At 36.8% G+C, this 19,013-nt stretch overlaps 1 protein-coding gene across 2 annotated transcripts; it reads right to left on the bottom strand.

Annotated features, from left to right (window-relative positions):
• Positions 1-1,083: 1,083 nt before the first annotated feature.
• Positions 1,084-17,384, bottom strand: LOC147064421 (uncharacterized). Of its 2 annotated transcripts, none has more exons than XM_085957939.1 (10): positions 17,211-17,384; positions 15,578-15,720; positions 14,766-14,880; positions 13,703-13,849; positions 9,413-9,461; positions 8,256-8,349; positions 6,449-6,635; positions 5,065-5,194; positions 3,003-3,208; positions 1,084-2,498 (listed from the first exon to the last, which is right to left on the bottom strand). In XM_085957939.1, the coding sequence occupies exons 2-10, from the start codon at positions 15,700-15,702 to the stop codon at positions 2,364-2,366; spliced, it is 1,188 nt and encodes a 395-aa protein (XP_085814065.1). In that variant the 5' UTR covers positions 15,703-15,720; positions 17,211-17,384; the 3' UTR covers positions 1,084-2,363. The 2 variants fall into 2 exon arrangements, with proteins under 2 accessions (XP_085814065.1, XP_085814064.1); XM_085957938.1 differs by lacking the exon at positions 17,211-17,384 and adding an exon at positions 16,841-17,067.
• Positions 17,385-19,013: the final 1,629 nt, after the last annotated feature.

The following is a 19,013-nucleotide window of genomic DNA, read 5'->3' as shown; positions in this document are numbered from 1 at the left end:
CTGCCAACGTGAAGATCTCTTCACTTAGAATTTTTGGCAGTTTTGTTTTAGCTTTAATTTGTTACTTATTTTTAATATGCCTCTATGTGCTCACCTTTCCCATGGGTACCTTAACTTAGTCATGTAAATTCAGTCAAAGCACATTTGAGTGCATGGCGACCTTAGTCTTGGGTAACTGGTCCTGAGACATTCCCAGTCATAAAAAAAAATGAAAACATCCAAACGTAGGGTCCCGTGATACGCCCGATTAAGACCGGGTGTGGTGCGGGGCGGTGTGGTTTGGTGGGATCACTTCAATTGAGGCGTCTAATTCCAAAAAGCGATAAGTCTACATTTGGTCAAAATCGAGAAAAAAATACGCACGTATTCTTTGTATAATTTTACACAATATGTATTGATTTATAAATTCCAAAACGCGACATAACCCTACGAAAAAAAATATTTTAAGTCTCGATTTATTACAAAAAGCGCCAAGTCCGTTTTTCATATTATTTAAAGCTTGGTTGATTTCGCGCGTTTTTAAGTCAACCAATAAGGGAACGTTCAATATTAAAAAGGGCGTCTCCCATGCTGTAGCATCTGGTAAACTTATGACAGTGCCACGGAAATATGTGCCTTATGCGGGATAAATTAAAAAGTGAAGTACAAGTAGCGCTAAGTCCAATTTTATTTTGCCTATATTTATTACATTTAAGAGTTTATCGGCTGAAACAATTTGCCATTTGGTTCTAATTTCGACATAGAATACAACAGAAAAAAAAATCTCACATTAAAACAAATAATTGAAGTTAGAAACATAAAAACGTTGTTTCCCGAAAATATTGAATTGTGGACTTGTCGCTTTTTGTAATTAGACGCCTAAATTCTACATACTTGGTTAATATGAAAATGGATGTCACCGAGGCGGCTACCCTGAGTATTCTAGTATTACATAAGACGACTTAATTATTGTGTGTAAGATATTTTTGAATGTGAATATCCAGTTTTGATAATTTGTTGAAATTGATTGGGCTTAACATTTCCTATCAAGACACAAATCTACGTCAGGCTGTACCAGTTATTTCTTCCCATTTTTTTCTTTTTAAATTGATGTTTGAATATTATTTTGCCAATTTACTGTAAAGAACCGGCCGCTTTTCCACCTCACCGATTAATTTTTCGGTTTGTTATTTTTCCGTAAATAAAGTTCAGTTAAGTTAAGTTCAGAGCATCATAAAACACGCCTTTTCCATGCGGACGCTCCAATAATTCTGGCAGTAAGGAGGCAGGGCGCTAGATTGTTTTGTCGTAGTCTGCACAATTGCATACATTTCAAAGGACATCACATATAATAGTTAGTAAGACTTGTCTGGGAGCAGTTCGCATGACCGCCGTACCATTCGTGTACCAGTTTGTGCATCTTCATTTTTGTTCTCATGACCGGTGGACACGTAGACTGTCTAACTGCACCACATGACTACACTCCGCACTAACCTAACCTAAATTGGTACGAAAATGCGTCTAAGCACATGTGACAAAACAAATTTCTGTCTCTCTTACAGCGTTTATGTGCATGCTTACAAGCAGGTGTGAGCACCATCATAATATTAACCTTATAGTATAATATACACCACCAATCACTAATCATCCAGAAATTTTAACGAATGTTATTTTACAGTCTACATTATAACTAGCGATAAACATTGTTATGACCATTGATATACTACTGGATGAATCATATGCTTCTTAAAATGACGCCCGATTTTCAGTGACTCGGCCAGTGTTAAAACATACTGTTTTAATATCAGCAGACTTAACTCGATATAAGCTCACTTAATATTTGTCTCGAAAACGACCTGGCAATAATTATGAGTAAGCCCGATCTAGCTTGCATCTTACTCTAACTAAGTCAGCGCATGACGACTTGCTCTATCCGCTCAGACATGAATTTTTGGTAGCTTGCAAGCTTTGGGTTGCAGACACCTTTAGGGTCACTATTCCAAGAACGCAAATTTAGTTTTACAGCCAGGGCAATACGGGTGAAATTCGGGAATCAATGTTAACGGTCTTAACGCATTATACCTACAAGGAAATATTATAAGATGATATTCGTAATATCTTCTTTTGTGGTACATTTTTAAAATGACACTTGTATGGGAACTTCTCATCTAGTAGTATATCAATGGTTATGACAAATAAGTGTTAAAAGGAATCCTTATTAAAAAATTACTGCACAAAAGTACAAATGGAATTATAGTAAGTGGGTAATGCCAATTTATATTGAACACCTACCTATGTAAATTTTATGTTTTCGTATTGAATATAATAATAACAAATTATAGGTACATAATGATGCGAGTATTATATTTTATTAATTCAAATAATCAAGCCAATCCATTTTTTAATAATAGTTTTCCGATTGGCTGGGTTGAAAAATTTCCATTATCGTAAATTAGTTTTCCACGAAGATAGGTTTGCAGAACTTTCCCTGTCAATTCCATGCCTAGATATGGCGTAAACTGAAAACAGTAAAAATTTTATTTATTCAATCAATTTGATTAAAATACATTAATACCGTAGAACCTCGGTTATTTGGACCTCGATTATCCAAATTTTTAATAATCCGTTTCTTTTTAACATCGGTTTAGTGTGATTATAATAAAACTGTACAATTTAAAATATATATTATATGAAAATCACCTTTTTACGTAATGCTATTAACAAGGTTTATTCTGGAAGTATACATGTTTTATTATTTATCCGATTATCTGAATGTATCGTTATCTGAAGCACCGTCATCCTCAATTAGTTCGGATAATCGAGGTCTTACTTAGGTATATTGAGAAAAACTGCTCTAAGAGAAGATATTTCTGAGGCAAACGTTATGTATTTTCAATCAAGAATGCCACATTTTTAAGTCTTATATACATCCGAGTCTGGAATTAAAAATAATTAAAATAATAACTGCATAATATGTGTGTTAGTGTATAAGGAATAATGAATAAAAAAAAATAATAACTAACCTTATTCTTGTGATGGATATAGTCTTGTGAGACAATAAACGTATCGTCAGGATTGAAAATGATAATGTCCGCATCGAGTCCTTCTTTAAGAGACCCTTTGGAGTGCTGCAATCCGCATAGTACGGCGGGAGCTTTACTCATCATACGTGACACATGGCACAAGTCAAAGCCACGTTTTGATGCCTCCGTCCACACCAAAGACAGACCTAAAATAACAATAAATGAAAACTTAAATTCTCTGATTCTGCAGACCTGGCCGCCAATTATTGATTGGCTGGTCTTACTGTATTGACAATATATTCTCTGGTAATTAGGTTATATTCGTGTGTACTACATATATAGATATTTCTAATTTTCTGTATTCACCTTGTTAAAACCTGTGTATCAATATATTGCAGCACTGGAATGTGCTCTGTCACAATATCCCCAGAAAACCATGAAAAAGAAATTGGGTTTACATGCTGTCACCACTGTCCACTCGTAGTGCCATCATTCAAATCAACAATTGTTTAAACCAACCAATTAGGAGACAGTATTAGAAATTAGTAAAATGGCCACCCTATATAACGAATGTTGAGATGCAAACTTACCACTGTTCGAAAGTTACAAGCAAATTCACCACTGTCCATTACCAAATCATTCGCTTAATTAATTTTAAAAATATTTGTTTCTGCACCATCTAATTCTAATATCTATAAATGTTCACTTAAAACGCCGATACCGGCCTTTCTCCGTCAAGGAGAATGGTGAAGGCCGTTTCACTAGCAGGCCAGAAGCGGGGTGGAATTGAGAGAAACGCACGTTGAGGTTGTTACTGGCAGTTTATTATATCGCTATGCAGGGTTAGTTGCAGGGTATAGGCGGTTAGCTTGATGCTTGCTTGGTGCCGACGCGGTCTTCTTGGCTGGTTGTTGCTCGAGACTTGGAGATGCTGTCTTGGCTTCGCGTCCGAGGCGAGAGAGATGCTGGCTGGTCGACGTCCGATACGAGAGAGAGCTTTTGCGGTCGATGCTGTTGGTTCGGCGTCTGATGTAAGAGAGAGATTTTTCGCGCGCGTCCAACTGTCAGGCGGCGTCATGTTCGTCCGTCAGTCGGGAACCTCCCTGTTTTACCGACGGATTGACTAGTGGCGGCGCGAGCGGCCGTTTTCGACAGACCGCGTCTATTACAGGCGGGAGCGCTGACGAATTTGAATTTCGGATTTTTGAGGCGGGCTCTAATCGGCCGAGGGTTGCGAGAACCGCGAAGAGTGGACGTAGGCTGTGGTGTAAGGGAAAGTTGATGGTTCGGTCCATCCTTTGAGGTGGTCTCCTGTGGGAGACTTCCATCTGGTATCAACGCACATGCTCATATGAAGTATTAGAATTACCCCAGCATCGGTTTTATTTGATTTCTCACGCTATGACTTTGAAGGAGAGTGACGTTTTTGCTTTTATACAATTCAAGTTCTGTATTCGTTTTCATTATTTAATCAGTTAAGCTTCATGGTGAAGTGGTGTCAGCATGACCATCTGTACTCTGAAACCATAGATAGATACAAATTCCGCGTCTGACAAAAATCAGATTTTATTTTTTTCAATATGTACTTAAGCCAAGCGAAAAGCCAATGGGTTGGACTGAGCCTAAACACTAACAATCATTCCTTGTAAAAAATTCTGATGATATGTATATATAACTAATTCACTATTTCGTACATTTCTTAAAATTTAGATTTTTATTGATAATGCAAAAACTGTGCGCTTCCATGCAATCGCTCCTCTCTCCTCCGCTCCCTGTCACCTTTTCAAATACGTAAAAGGGTGATAGTCAGCTATCTCTTACCAAGTTTATAAAGAAAACACCCGATTGCTAATATGCCTCGGTAACTTTATTATTCTCATTGATAAATAAATATTTTAATGTACACTTTTCGATGGTTTTTTTTACATCCCTCTTCGAACATTCAACATTCAAACATATTTGCAGGAACCAAATACGTGCGAAAGTCGAGGGCCGCTTGTACATTCATAGAGTTAGCAGGTAGCTAATCGATTATTGCTAATATAAGCTTGATAAAACTTACTGAATTGCATTGAAGAGATGCCACCCCATGCACTCATGAAGCTGTCGGTTTTAAGAAGAGGAGTGCACGGGGAATGGTCTGACACCACCATGTCAATTTCACCGCTTTCTAAGCACTCCCATAAAGCTTCCTGTAAAACATATTAGAAATAGCATTTCATTAGAATAAATTAAGACGATACTTCAGTGAAATGGTAAATAATTTTCAACTATAGGCGCGATGAAATTTTGGACTCGCTGGCAATCGGAGAGTGAACGTCGAGGTGTGAATACGTAAATTTGTTTCGTGATGACGACGGGGGTATTAAATCTTAAATCGTGTAAAGATGACTGAAAACGTTACCCATTTACTTGAAAAAGAAAACATGTCAATGAATATATTATTATTGTTGTTACTAATAGAACAATACACAGAACATTAAATGGACGCATGTTGGATTTATATGACAAATTATATTTCGTTCGGCATACGTCATTTGCACCCGCAACCCGCAATCCACGCATCGCCTAGCCACGATCTTTTTAAACCATGCCTCAACCTTAATATGTTACTCAAACATGAAAACATCAAAGTTTTCAAATAGGTAATAATAATTTTAAATTACATAATATGAGATTTACAAGAATTTAAAAAAATACCAAAGATGTTAAAGAATACCTTCTTCTATAGATGGAGCCTGAAGATATGGAGATGAAGCAGAAAAAGGATCAGAGTAATGATATAAAGAAAGTGGCTATTGTTCGACAAAATGAAGCCGAGTTTCTCTCATATAACGCACAGTAGAACCTCAATTTTATTATTATTAACTTAACTATGAAACGTTATACTATCATGTTGCTTCTCAGTACGGCTACCAAATTTAAACACAGCATAGTTAAACATATTATTTTCTACTAAATTAACTAAAAATAATTACCACTAACTTTATATTTGACACAAAAACAATAAATTTCAGCAACACATGCTAGCAGTTTTTAAATTAATGTAATCATTCAAATCAATATTTACCAGTGCAAAAAATATTTAATTCAGCCGTAGAAATTATATCTTACTTTAACACATCTTGCGGAGATAGTGTAAGCGTGCCGAATGCTTTCGCATTCGCACTTATCGTTCGTTTCTGTTCAGGCCTTGACTTCAGCGCATCTATTTTACACAAAAGGCTGCTATCGGTGAATTGGTGAAAATCTTTTAAATAACGAAACAGGTATTGTGTTGAAAAATTAAACTAATTAATGAACGCAAAAATTTTTTTTTAAGTCACCGCAACAATGAAATCCATCACAGATTTTCTTTTACCTGAATGGCTCACTTTTGAGTGTCTTAACCGCACATGAAAGAAGACCAATAACAATATCCTGAGGAAATAATTACTGCAACTCACTCTATTGGTGTTAGAGCGAACAGGCGGTGCACATTTGAAATGGGTGGCCGAGCGAGGCACTTCCTCAGCGGCCAGCGTCAGGTAATGAGGGCAAGTCTCTGCGGTTATATCGACTCCTCGGTCTTTTGCTTCAGCCACTACCTTAGCACCACTGACCGCTGATACATGAACAATGTGGTACCGCGCCCTGTGAATCAAAATTTTATCTAGTTTAGATTAAAACTATATTCAATAATTATACACCAACGCATCTATTCTATACACAAGGCTGCTATCGGCAGCTATCGAGGGTAGTTTATCATACTTATGTATTGAGACTTATAATTTTTACAATAAGTTAGCCGTTTAAACCAGGGGTAGTCAACCTTTTTATACCTACTGCCCACTTTTGTATCACTGTTGGTAGTAAAACTAACCGCCCACCGGTTCCACAGTAATGGTGATTTATAAAGTAGGGAAGTAAATTTACTTAAATCTAACTGCATACTGACCTGTGCGACTGTAAACAAAAGAACCTCGTCCCAGAATAGGCCCTTTTGTTTGCGGTCGCACTATAGCACCATTTAGTTTCACTTACGTAACGTGAACTAAACTTATGCGAGGGCAATACAAATAGTATATTTTATGAAATTAACATAATGAAAATGTTTTTAAAACCCCTACTGCCCACCATGAAAGCTGGAACGCCCACTAGTGGGCGGTAGGGACCAGGTTGACTACCCCTGGTCTAAACTGTCTACCTCGCTCTAAAATTTAACACAGCCAAGAGAGATGGTGTTAAAACATAGCATTTTTTGACAGTTCAGACGGTTAACTTATTATAACAATTAACTGCTTCAATATATAAATATGATAAACTACCCTCGACAGCCGCCGAAAGCATAGATGCGCAAGAAAGAATAAGGACTAATGTTAACAATAACTGTTATTAGGAAATTTATAATATTTGACATCACACACCTGCAGGGCTATTCTAACTAGTCAACATGGTAACACGTTTCTGTTATTTTTCTTGATTCAAAATAATTCTTTTTGTACAAGGCAGTTATCTATAATAATTGGTAAAACGCAGCACTCAATCTTACTTGATTCCAAATACATCCGATTAGATTCTCCAATTGGACATTTTTTTATACAATTGGATGGATCCATTTGGAATCAAGTATGATGTGTTAAAAAATATGTTGCAGTACTCGGTCATGAGCAGCCGTAATAAAAATACATCACGCCTGACAATTAACTTCCCAGGATAATTAACGGCCTGAATACGACATATCATATTTATCACTTTCTTAATGATTTTGGAGTCAAGTGATATGTTAGAATAGCCCTACATATTTAACAATAATGGCAATTTAGCTACATATAGATTCTAGCGATGTGACCTGCCCATTTACACTTCAATGTCTTTATAAGTTAAGGCTATACTTCAGCTGAGGCATGGTCTAAAAAGATCGTGACTAGGCGATGCGCGGATTGTACAAATGACGCGAGACAAACGAAATATAATTTGTCATAAAAATTCAACATGCGTCCTTTTAATGTTATGTTTATTATTATATTCGTAATAATAATAGTATATTCATTGACATGTTTTCTTTTTCAAGTAGGTACATGTGGAATGTTTTTTAGTCATCTTTACACGATTTAAGAATATCGTTCCTCCGACGCCATCACACAACAAATTGATGTGCTCACACCTCGACTGTCAGTCTCCGATTGGCGAAGACTGCGAAATTTCGTTCCACCTACTGTTGAAAATTATTTGCCGTTTTACTTATGTATGCTCTTAATAAAAAAGACTCACTTGTATAACTCTGTCATTTTCATGATTAAGCTTAACGCTTTCAATTCCATTTCAGGTGGACGAGAGCACAGGTAAGTATTGTATTCTTCAGGATCTGCAACATACAAATTTTTCAATTCAATTCAATTTATTTATTTTACATATTGTGGACATTACAAATTATAAGTTTAAGACGTTCACAACATGACATGAAACAGTATGGATTGGAGCATATCGTCTCTGTTCTGGCAGAACACACTAACTGGAGAATACTAGTTTTGAGTAATTTGACTTTGAAGTTGTTAACATGTTTGAAATAATGGTCTATCATGTGAGTTTATTAAGTAATCGTAAAAAGGTTGACTTTAAAATAAAGACTGTTTATTTATTAAGAAGGTTTCCAGACGGTAAAGTTTGAAATAAGGAACATTTTGGTACTAACTCAATATGTAATTTTTTCGAATTAGTGTTTTCTGCCAGAACAGTGACGATATTATGTCAATGTGTTCTTTCATCCTTTCGAGAATGTTCATGAATGAAAATGTTTTTCCTTGCTGAAACATTATTTGAAAACAAATAATTACAAGATAAAAAGAACTTTTTATATACGTTTCTAAATTTTCTATTGAATTATTATGTTCAATATGCTCAAACTTGTACTTGATATGAAGTAAATAAAATACAAACAAACAAACAAATATAGAATACTAAAATGTCATTTTGACATTTCATTTTGATTTCTACCTTAGCAATCAATAATAGTCTTTTACTTTTTACGGATATTTCTGAAGTAACTTTCCATACAAAACAGAATTACTGAAAATGAATTCAATTCTGCTTAAAGATGGCTAAAAGTATTAAAAGAATGCATTGGCATTGTGTTCTGATATAAAGATCAATAGATAAGAATAATAGAAGTTAGTTAAAAATCGATTGCAAGATTTGTACTGGACAAACAACCACCGGACAAACAAGAATACGATTCAATGATTACCATGCATTGAATTGAATGTGTTCAAATTTGAATTTTGAATACTTCCTACATAAAATGTGCGAAATAAAAGCATAAAACTGGAAAAACGTGAAATCTGGGCATATAAAATTGGGGTTTCACTATACATATATGTTTATTAAAGAAGATGCATTATAAGAAGAAGATTATACAGAATGATGAATACCGTCAAGATTGCTGGAGCACTCTTCATCCAGGTCACATTCAGCGTGGAACTGTAAATTAAAAAAAAAATTACAATATTTTCATTCAATACTGAACAAGATTTAAGAATGTACAGTACACTCTCAGTAATCCGCCGCTCGATTATCCGACAACTACTATAATTCACCGTAATTTTTACTAGTTGAAAGCACAAAATCAAGCTCTATAATTCGCCGGTATTCGATTGTCAAATTCAGTAGTCCGCCGCCCACAAGTATACAGCAGCAGATGAGACAGGTTTTTTTTGGAAACTTCTCCTTCGTAAAACGTACGTACGTAATGTACCAGGGAGGAAAGTGTCCAAGGACGCATCACAATTATGCCGTGCTCCAATGCAACCAGGACACACAAAATGAAGCTTTTGGTCATAGGGAAAGCCGGGAATCCTAAGCCATTCAAGAATATCGGCCTCACTGAACAACTGGTTGTGTAAAGTGCAAAATTTACTGTTTAATATTTGGTTAATAAACTTAGTTTATAAATATGTATAATTTAGTAAACACTTGATTTTGATTATAAATAAAACCGTAATTTGCAAGTACAAATTTCTCAAAAAAACTATTTTTACGAAATATGAAATATGTCACAAATATTATCCCAATTGACCGTTTTTGAATATTTTTCATTTCGCTTTCGTAGAATTGTTTATGATACATGCAGACCTATCAGTCGCGTCGCTTTGTTTGCACAGGTCGGTCGGCGCTCAGGCTTGCCTCGCATCTCGAATCACGAATTTTTATAAGTCGCAACTAAAATGCCCCCATGAAGAAAACTAGAGCTCTAGCTGAGAAACTAAAAATAATTCAAGACGTCGAAAAAAATCCAGGAGCAAAATGAGTTATTTAAAAAAAAGAAATATAGGTATTGATACCGCCTAAACCATGGCATCCTCAGAGGATCCAAGGCCATGAGGCCTGAATCATCATTGGGCTGATTCATGCAAACATGAACAGATCGACTGCGAGGCAAATTTCTAGCCCGTAAGCAAATAGTAATAATTATTAATATCATTTTTTTAATATTATTACCTACATTATTTCATCCAATTTTGACCAATATTGGAAGCAAAGTTCCCAACCATACAATGTACCTAGCACCTAGAATATCTGATTTGAGATTACTTTGAAAAAATATGTATTTGTACCTAGTTCAAATATTTCAAAATATGTAGCTAACAAGCAAAGAAATGCAGAAGGTAGTAATAATTCCAAGAAATTCACAGCCCCTTTCCAAAGCATGTACCTAGAAAAGGTCTGAAATATGAGACCTGAGGTACCTACTTACAAGCCAGGTACATATGCCAGAGGCTGTTTTTGTCATTTTTCAGAGATAGAATAATTGTGAATTGTTTGTTGGGTATTATTACTACCTACTCTGCCCTACCAGCCCCTATTAGGGTCATTCGGGTTTTGGTCTCTGCGGACGTCGGCTGTGGCGCCGCGCTCCCGGCGTCACTGCCATTTTAAATTTAATTATTTTTTTTTTTTTAAATATTTTGTACGCTGTACTTATATTCCGAACAATAAACGCCCTGTTTTCGCCTGTACTTCCGCGTTGTCAATCAACACAAACATGTCCCCGAAAGAAGCAGACGATACCACCGTGACTTGACGATTGACATTCATCATCAGGGGGGTCCAGCGCATTTACACCCCCCCCCCTCTTTCGGAGGTGACATTTGGCCCCCCAAGGCATGGGGCATACGCCTTCTGATCGTGATCGTCTACGATTAGGAGGTAGGCGGAATTTCTTTCGCCCGAATCCAAGCCCTGAGAAGCGATTGATTGACAACCGGAAGAGAGAGCAGCGTGTGGAATTGTGTGAAACAGTACAGCGTCCAGAGGCTCGACCTCTGGTGGCGCTCAACTTGCAAGCAAGCAGAATCATCAAGCCTTCAATATGCCGCCTGTCATGGATCCGCCGCAGTTGGGAAACTATCGCCGGCCGACTCATCGCGCATCATCAGTAATCACGCACGAGGATGCTGCCGAATAACAGCACGCCAGACCATTTCAAAACCAAGGACTCTCGATGTTTCCCCGACCAGCTGTATCATCAGTCGACCCTGGCCCACGGACGGATACGTCGAGGAAGTTCCTGGCTCCAACTGTCTGCGAGCCTTGGAATCAGCCCTGGCCCAGACACGGGACACCAAAGTGCGTAGTCGATGCCACCGGCGCGTCATCTACCACACTTCAGAAGAGCCAAGCAGCCTTCTTCAGCAGAGAAAAGCAGCCTCCAGCAGCAAAGCGAGCAGCCTAGCAGCATCCTCAACCAGCCGTAGCATAGCGTCATAGGTTAGGCAGTTTCAAATAGTGTTTGTGTTTGAATGTGGTGTAAAGACAGTTTAAATATACAACATTTTAGCGTCAGTTTATACCTAGTAACCTAAGCCTGTGTAAAAAAAACTTTAGCCTGTGTCAATTACGTGTTAGCATAATTTTTTTTTGTTCATGTAAAATTGCCTGTCAGTGTGTGTAACTGGAGGCATGGCAAGCAAGCAATCAAAAAGTGGTCGCGTGGTATGCATCTGGGTGAAGTGTCGTTCGATCTTCGGACCGGTGTTGAGACAGGCTGGGCGCGACGCCCTCCTCTCTCGGCATCCTTACGGTAGGTCCGGAAAACTGTGGAGTCACTGACCGCGAGGCGTCAAAGTGCTGTATTCCCAGTTTGACCGGCCACCGACGGTTCGGAGGGGCTTCGATCCTTTAACGCAGGAGATGCAACCACCCACATATCAAGCCGCCGCATTGTCAGTTACACACGCTAAAAACTTTGAATCGTGGTCGATCTTAATCGGCCCAATTACGGTTCAGGGCCTTTCCCAGAGAGGTCGCTTGATACCGCCTAAACCATGGCATCCTCAGAGGATCCAAGGCCATGAGGCCTGAATCATCATTGGGCTGATTCATGCAAACATGAACAGATCGACTGCGAGGCAAATTTCTAGCCCGTAAGCAAATAGTAATAATTATTAATATCATTTTTTTAATATTATTACCTACATTATTTCATCCAATTTTGACCAATATTGGAAGCAAAGTTCCCAACCATACAATGTACCTAGCACCTAGAATATCTGATTTGAGATTACTTTGAAAAAATATGTATTTGTACCTAGTTCAAATATTTCAAAATATGTAGCTAACAAGCAAAGAAATGCAGAAGGTAGTAATAATTCCAAGAAATTCACAGCCCCTTTCCAAAGCATGTACCTAGAAAAGGTCTGAAATATGAGACCTGAGGTACCTACTTACAAGCCAGGTACATATGCCAGAGGCTGTTTTTGTCATTTTTCAGAGATAGAATAATTGTGAATTGTTTGTTGGGTATTATTACTACCTACTCTGCCCTACCAGCCCCTATTAGGGTCATTCGGGTTTTGGTCTCTGCGGACGTCGGCTGTGGCGCCGCGCTCCCGGCGTCACTGCCATTTTAAATTTAATTATTTTTTTTTTTTTAAATATTTTGTACGCTGTACTTATATTCCGAACAATAAACGCCCTGTTTTCGCCTGTACTTCCGCGTTGTCAATCAACACAAACATGTCCCCGAAAGAAGCAGACGATACCACCGTGACTTGACGATTGACATTCATCATCAGGGGGGTCCAGCGCATTTACACCCCCCCCCCCCCCCTTTCGGAGGTGACAGTATATCTCGCATGTATCGTTGTTTTTTTAGGGTCCCTTGAAAACCATAGATTCGGGTTTCACTGTATATAAATATTTTCCTTTTCAGTTTCCCAAACGAGTATTTTCTGACTAACTTCGGCATGAACTTTAGGCATGCTCGCCTTTCATTCTCTTGAAGGTCGTAGGTCACTTGTGCTCTTTAAGTATTATTCCCTGTGCTCACATGGTATAGTTTCCAATTCTGATATTCTGGAAAATTTGAATTTTTATGCACCCGTCAATTACATGCGTGTTCGCAGCCATGACCTATTTTGGGTGAAAGCTGTTTCCTCATGTCAGGCTCACCAGGCACCAATAACGAGGGCTGTCAATGCACTCCTTAGAGATGTAGACATTTTTAGCAATGCATTATGTATCTTGTTTTTAAAATTCTTTTTATTGGTTAATTCGTATTTTTTTTTAATCATTGTTTTTTTATTTTATTTCTTTTGCTATAAAATTATACTGTACTTTTTATTCTAAATGTCATGTTGTGAACGTCTTGAATTAATAATTTGTTACGTGCTCAATGTGCCTTTTTTAAATAAATAAATAGGTAAATAAAATCGTCAACTTACCGCAAGTACTGAATCTGTTTTTTCCAAAACTTGTAGAGCTTTCATCAAGTCATCTTCGTTAACATGAGGAAACTCGTCCACCCCACTTGGGCATAGGAAACATTTGAATCCTACCACTCCAGCATCTATCATGTCGAGCAGATCATTCTAGAAAAATAAATATGAAATAACAAAAACATGAAACTGCTCATTTAATGAACAGACTTTAAATTTTATATTTTGTTTCATTTTTATGTTACTTAATTTTGAAATTTTAAAATGATGCAATCACAAATATTTTTTATGTTCTGCTAAGTGAATCTTTTTTAGGCACGGTACACGAAAATTCCCAACCGAGTGAATCCTGCTGATTTGTGATGTGCCACTAATTATGGCAACCGCACGGTGGACGGCATAATGTAAAATCTGTTCTGCAATGGGATGCATGAAAACATGAAAATAAATATTCAGTGGTACAGGCCGCCCTCAACTTCCGCACTTAATTGGTTCATGAAAATGTGTACGAATGTTGAATGTTCGAGAGTAGAGGGATGTGAAAAAAAAACATCAAAAAGTGCATTTTAAAATATTTCTTTATCAATGGGTATAATAAAGTTAATGAGGGGTGTTAGCAATCAGGTGTTTTCTTTATTAACTTGTCAAGAGACAGTTGAATACCATCCTTTTACGTATTAGAGAAGGTGACGAGGAGCGGAGGAGAGAGGAGCGACTGCACGGAAACACACATTTTTAACATTATCCACAAAAATCTAAATTTTATGAGATGTACGAAATAGCTAATTGTGTGAAAGTAGAATGTTAGAAAGTCGAGGGCCACCTGTGTTATGAATGAACTTAAGATGAAGCAAAAAGAAGTTTTATAATAGGAATATTATCATTCTATGGCTATTGAAACAAGAGCATGACCAGCTAGTAAAACTTGTTTTAAATTTTGGGCATAAGGGATATAAGATATATTATGAATTTATTATCTATGGTCCTTCCTAACTTGTGCTGTCTGCTTGTTGAAATTCACTACATCTTAATAAATTACAGTGACCCACTAAATTAGTCTATGACCTACTTGATTATTTGGAACGACGCCTCCCCAAAAGGCTACATCAATATAAACTGTCCCTCTGGCCACGTCAGCTTTAATTTTCAAATTCTCCAGAGTAGTCGTAGATGGTATTGAATTTCTGAAAAATGAATGAAAAATCATTAATCTCACCAAATATCTACTAGTAATAAGTGAAATACGCCAGATTACAGCCAACACTTGTAGTAAAGCACTGGCTTATCATACCGTGGTTTCTGGTTTCGATCCTGGTGAGTCACGATACATTTTCAAGCCTTGGTCTCCTTAGGCAAAGTGCCGCCCTTAAGCAGACTTAGGTCCCTTTTATTTTCAAATTATCTGCAAATTCTTTATGTACCTAAGTACCCACAAAAAATCTTTAAATTAACATCCACAACATCTACTTTGAATTAGAGCATTTCCACGAAACCTACTCTCAAACAGCGGTGGTTTTAGATCCCTATAGGTCTGTAACACTGACAAGCTTGGAGGTACCCTTTAAAAAAAAATGTTGCTTGTGCGATGAACTGTCATTACAAAATGTAAGTACCTATTAAGTACAATACAATAATGGTTATACTGTCAGGAGTTTTTTATGCTTTAACTATAATGTCGATACTTTCTGATTCCGCCACCATTCTCAAAAGTTGTAATATTTGTATTCGTTCCTTCATTCGCTGCCCCTATGCAACGGATGACCTGCCCACCCCCAAGGAATGTCACTGACTACTACACTACTTTAATTGGCTTTGCGATGTTAAAAAATAAACAAGGACCTCGGTGAATAACAATAAAAATGTTATCATAATGATACTCACAAGGGCATGTCAGCAATGGTGGTGGTGCCATTAGCTGCAGCAGCTCGCGTAGCACAAGAGAAGTCTTCCCATTCCGAACGACCTGGAGAGTTTACGTGCACGTGTGAGTCCACTACTCCTGCCATCAACACTCCATTCTCCACCTAATTATAAAATTATTTCTCATTTTTATCGTGGAGTAAATAAAGCCTATCAATTGAATTCTTGACCATTCTTATAAATTAGAGTGACAAGCTTTTTATATCTTACTTTCAATAAACGAATTGCGCGGCTCCATGGTGCAAGGCGTAAGCACTGGCCTTCCACCCGACAGTTCTGGGTTTGATTCCCGGTGAGGATACAATATTTATGTGATTTTCTTAAAGCCTGGATGTTTGTGATTGTTCAAAATTACAAAAAACAACCACCTTGTATGAAAAAGCGGTAATTGTGTCACAGATGCCGTCATGAGCTTTTATAATTTTTTTTACAAAAACAAAACTGTTTAGTAGTAAACATTCCATGTAGACAATTATAATAAATACCTTTTTTTGTTGGCGAATAGGCCTTCCGATCCAATAATTATTGTTAATTTAAAATTTGAAATCTTCATACATTGTGATGCATCATTATCAAAAACTAAGATTATATTAGGTTGGGGTAGGTTAGGTTAGGTTTGGTTTGGTCTAAAAAGAAAGTTATAAAATCTCATGATGGCATCTGCGGTATATTTACCGAAAAAGCAAGGACATGGTTATTAATAATTAGGTAACCGAAATACATTTTGGGTACTGTTCGGTTATCAGGAATACAGAGGAAAACACATTTTGAAAATACCCGATATAGTACTGGATTATTTGTTAGTTTGGGTTAGTTTAGGTTAGGTTGGGTTAGGTTAGGTTTGGTTAGGTTAACCTAACAAATAATCCAGTTTATCGCCTATTTTCAAAATGTGTTTTCCGCTGTATTCCTGATAACCGAACAGTACCACATTGTGTTACCTACATGGAAAGTTACTGGCAGCCTATGACACCACAGGGCAACTATGTAATTTGAGGTTATGTTTCCTCCCTTGATCAATAATAATTGTAATTTATGTTGAAAGTACTCAAATTATAAATAAAATTAAGGTGATCATGTCATAACAATTTATTGCCATCAAAATCCATTAGATTGCTACATTGATTCGAGGTGCATTTGAGGTACTCTTTGCACTTTTTGGCGGGATTGCCGGGATATTTACCTACTTTTGAAATTAGAACTTTTTAAATTTCGAAATGTCACCTCAATTAGATGTGATTTTTCCAGGAGTGGTCCGCATTCCTTCAAATCTGTCGATATTTTCAGGATCTTCCCACTTCCATTATCAACAAAAAGAAGCCCGTCAATTATGTCTTCTTCTAAAACAATTCTTTTGCATTTGAATGCGGTGTAGAGCTGTGTAGCAGCCATCGTAACAAACAGATTGATTCGAATGGTAGCCCGTTTGGCCCGTTGTCCACAATGACAATGTCAAATTAATATTTGCTACTTTATCACACAACCTGTTTTGTGTTTTATAGTTGTCTCGTGTACATCCGTGTTAATTGACATTGATAACATTGTTCACGTAAGTGTAAGTAAACTGATAAGATAATAATATTAATATACATACATAAACAATATAAATATTTAATGTTTTTAATGCGGAGGTTCGGAGCACCACTCAATTCATTTCAATCATGCGATATAAATAAATAACAATTTGCGGTAGATGTATTTAATGGGATACAAACATAAATAATTATCAGCTGTTCTACGTAACTTTCAGGTTCGTATCATTCAACCTGAATCAAACAAATCAAACCAAACCATAGACAATATACGTACAAATTGTATGAGTAGAAAATACACCGGAAATGGTTTGAGATTTGACGTTTGGTTCAGTGTAGGGTGACTGCTATAGTAATGGGACAGGTTTAGCTATGGGACACCTCAAATTTAAACTCCCAAAATAAGATTAGCTAAGCATTTCTGTAAGTGTGAAGGAAACAGATCTATTCTGTCATTTCCTCTTTATATGACTGCATTTGTATTTTTCCGTTGCTAGTTGGCTATACTTATAAAATATAATTCTTAGTTGAAGTCACCTCAAAATCGCAAAAGCACGTGTTTGTACTATCACTTCCTTTAAGGAACAGTGATCTTTCAGTGGCATTTTTTTAACACAAGTTTTGTGAATTTCGGGAAGAAACTTCTCAGGGAAGTGCGAGGGACTACGAAATATCTATATACTTACATTGAGATTTTCTTATCAGCTCGAAAAATAACCCTAAATGTAAGTGTGTCCAATTACTAGAACAGATTTTAATATTTTTAAGTAATTGGACAGCCTGTCCAATTAGTGTGTTTGCTTAAATTTATTTAATATTAATGAATTTTTGTAGACTTTAATGGTTCGTGCTTATTTATTATTAGCTTATTTACAAAATTTCAGTTGATTAGCTCTTTGCGTTCAGTTATTGACTGGGTGTCCAATTACTATAACACTGTACTGTCCCATTACTAAAACAATTTTTTTTATTGTGTTTCAGATTCTACAACATGGGTTATTTATAATTTTTGGCATTTGAAAAAATTAATTATGCATTTAGGTATAGCCTTCATTTAGGCTAAGACTTTAGGTATCTAAACTAATCTGTAGTTTGATTTCAATGCTATGTCCCATAACTGTACCACCAGCGTCCCATTACTATGTCAAAGGTGTCCCATTACTATCTATGTTTTCTCATTTTTTTCCGAAGAATATAAATTTTCAATAAATGCTTTTGGTTATATTATTTTAACATGCATTTTCTTAAAATTCATTCAATTCCGCATCTTTACATATCAGATATGTTCCCTAGAGGCTAATATTCTTTGACTTATACACTTTTTAAAAAAGTCCTTTCCTTAAATGTCCCATTACTATAGCATTCACCCTATCATTGAAAATCAAACCGTTCTCGGACCATCAGAAATGGTTTGACATGAAACGTCAAACCAATTCGAACGGTTCATAGACTAATGACGATCTGTCAAACGTCAGAAAAGCGTTTCCGTGGACATTCTACCAAACGGTCCCAAATCCAACGTGCCATTTGATTTGTTCAATAGTTCAATTCAGGTTGAATGATACGAGCCTCGTAATGGTTGTACCATATAGACTAATGTACTTAGGGTCGTATGTATAAAATTCCCATATACTTTATAAGCATACTGCTCATTTGTATGCATGATTGCAAATCAGGGGGCCGGGTGAAAGTTCCATACAGCGAACGTGACCACCTAATACATCAGAAATACTCAGTTTTCAGAATAGATGGCAGCACGGTCACACACGAAGTCGCATGATACAAGGCCATTTCAATGACCAATCAGAGCTCACCCATGGTCCAGCCAATCAACATTCGAGCTTTCGATCATTCTTTTCAAATTT

Source organism: Rhyacophila brunnea, unplaced genomic scaffold (assembly GCF_057557595.1).
Source record: "Rhyacophila brunnea isolate RB1 unplaced genomic scaffold, BYU_Rbru_1.0 scaffold_7, whole genome shotgun sequence".
Classification (NCBI taxonomy): domain Eukaryota; kingdom Metazoa; phylum Arthropoda; class Insecta; order Trichoptera; family Rhyacophilidae; genus Rhyacophila; species Rhyacophila brunnea.
The sequence above is the reverse complement of the archived record's forward strand: the minus strand, read 5'-3'. Positions and strand labels throughout refer to the sequence as shown.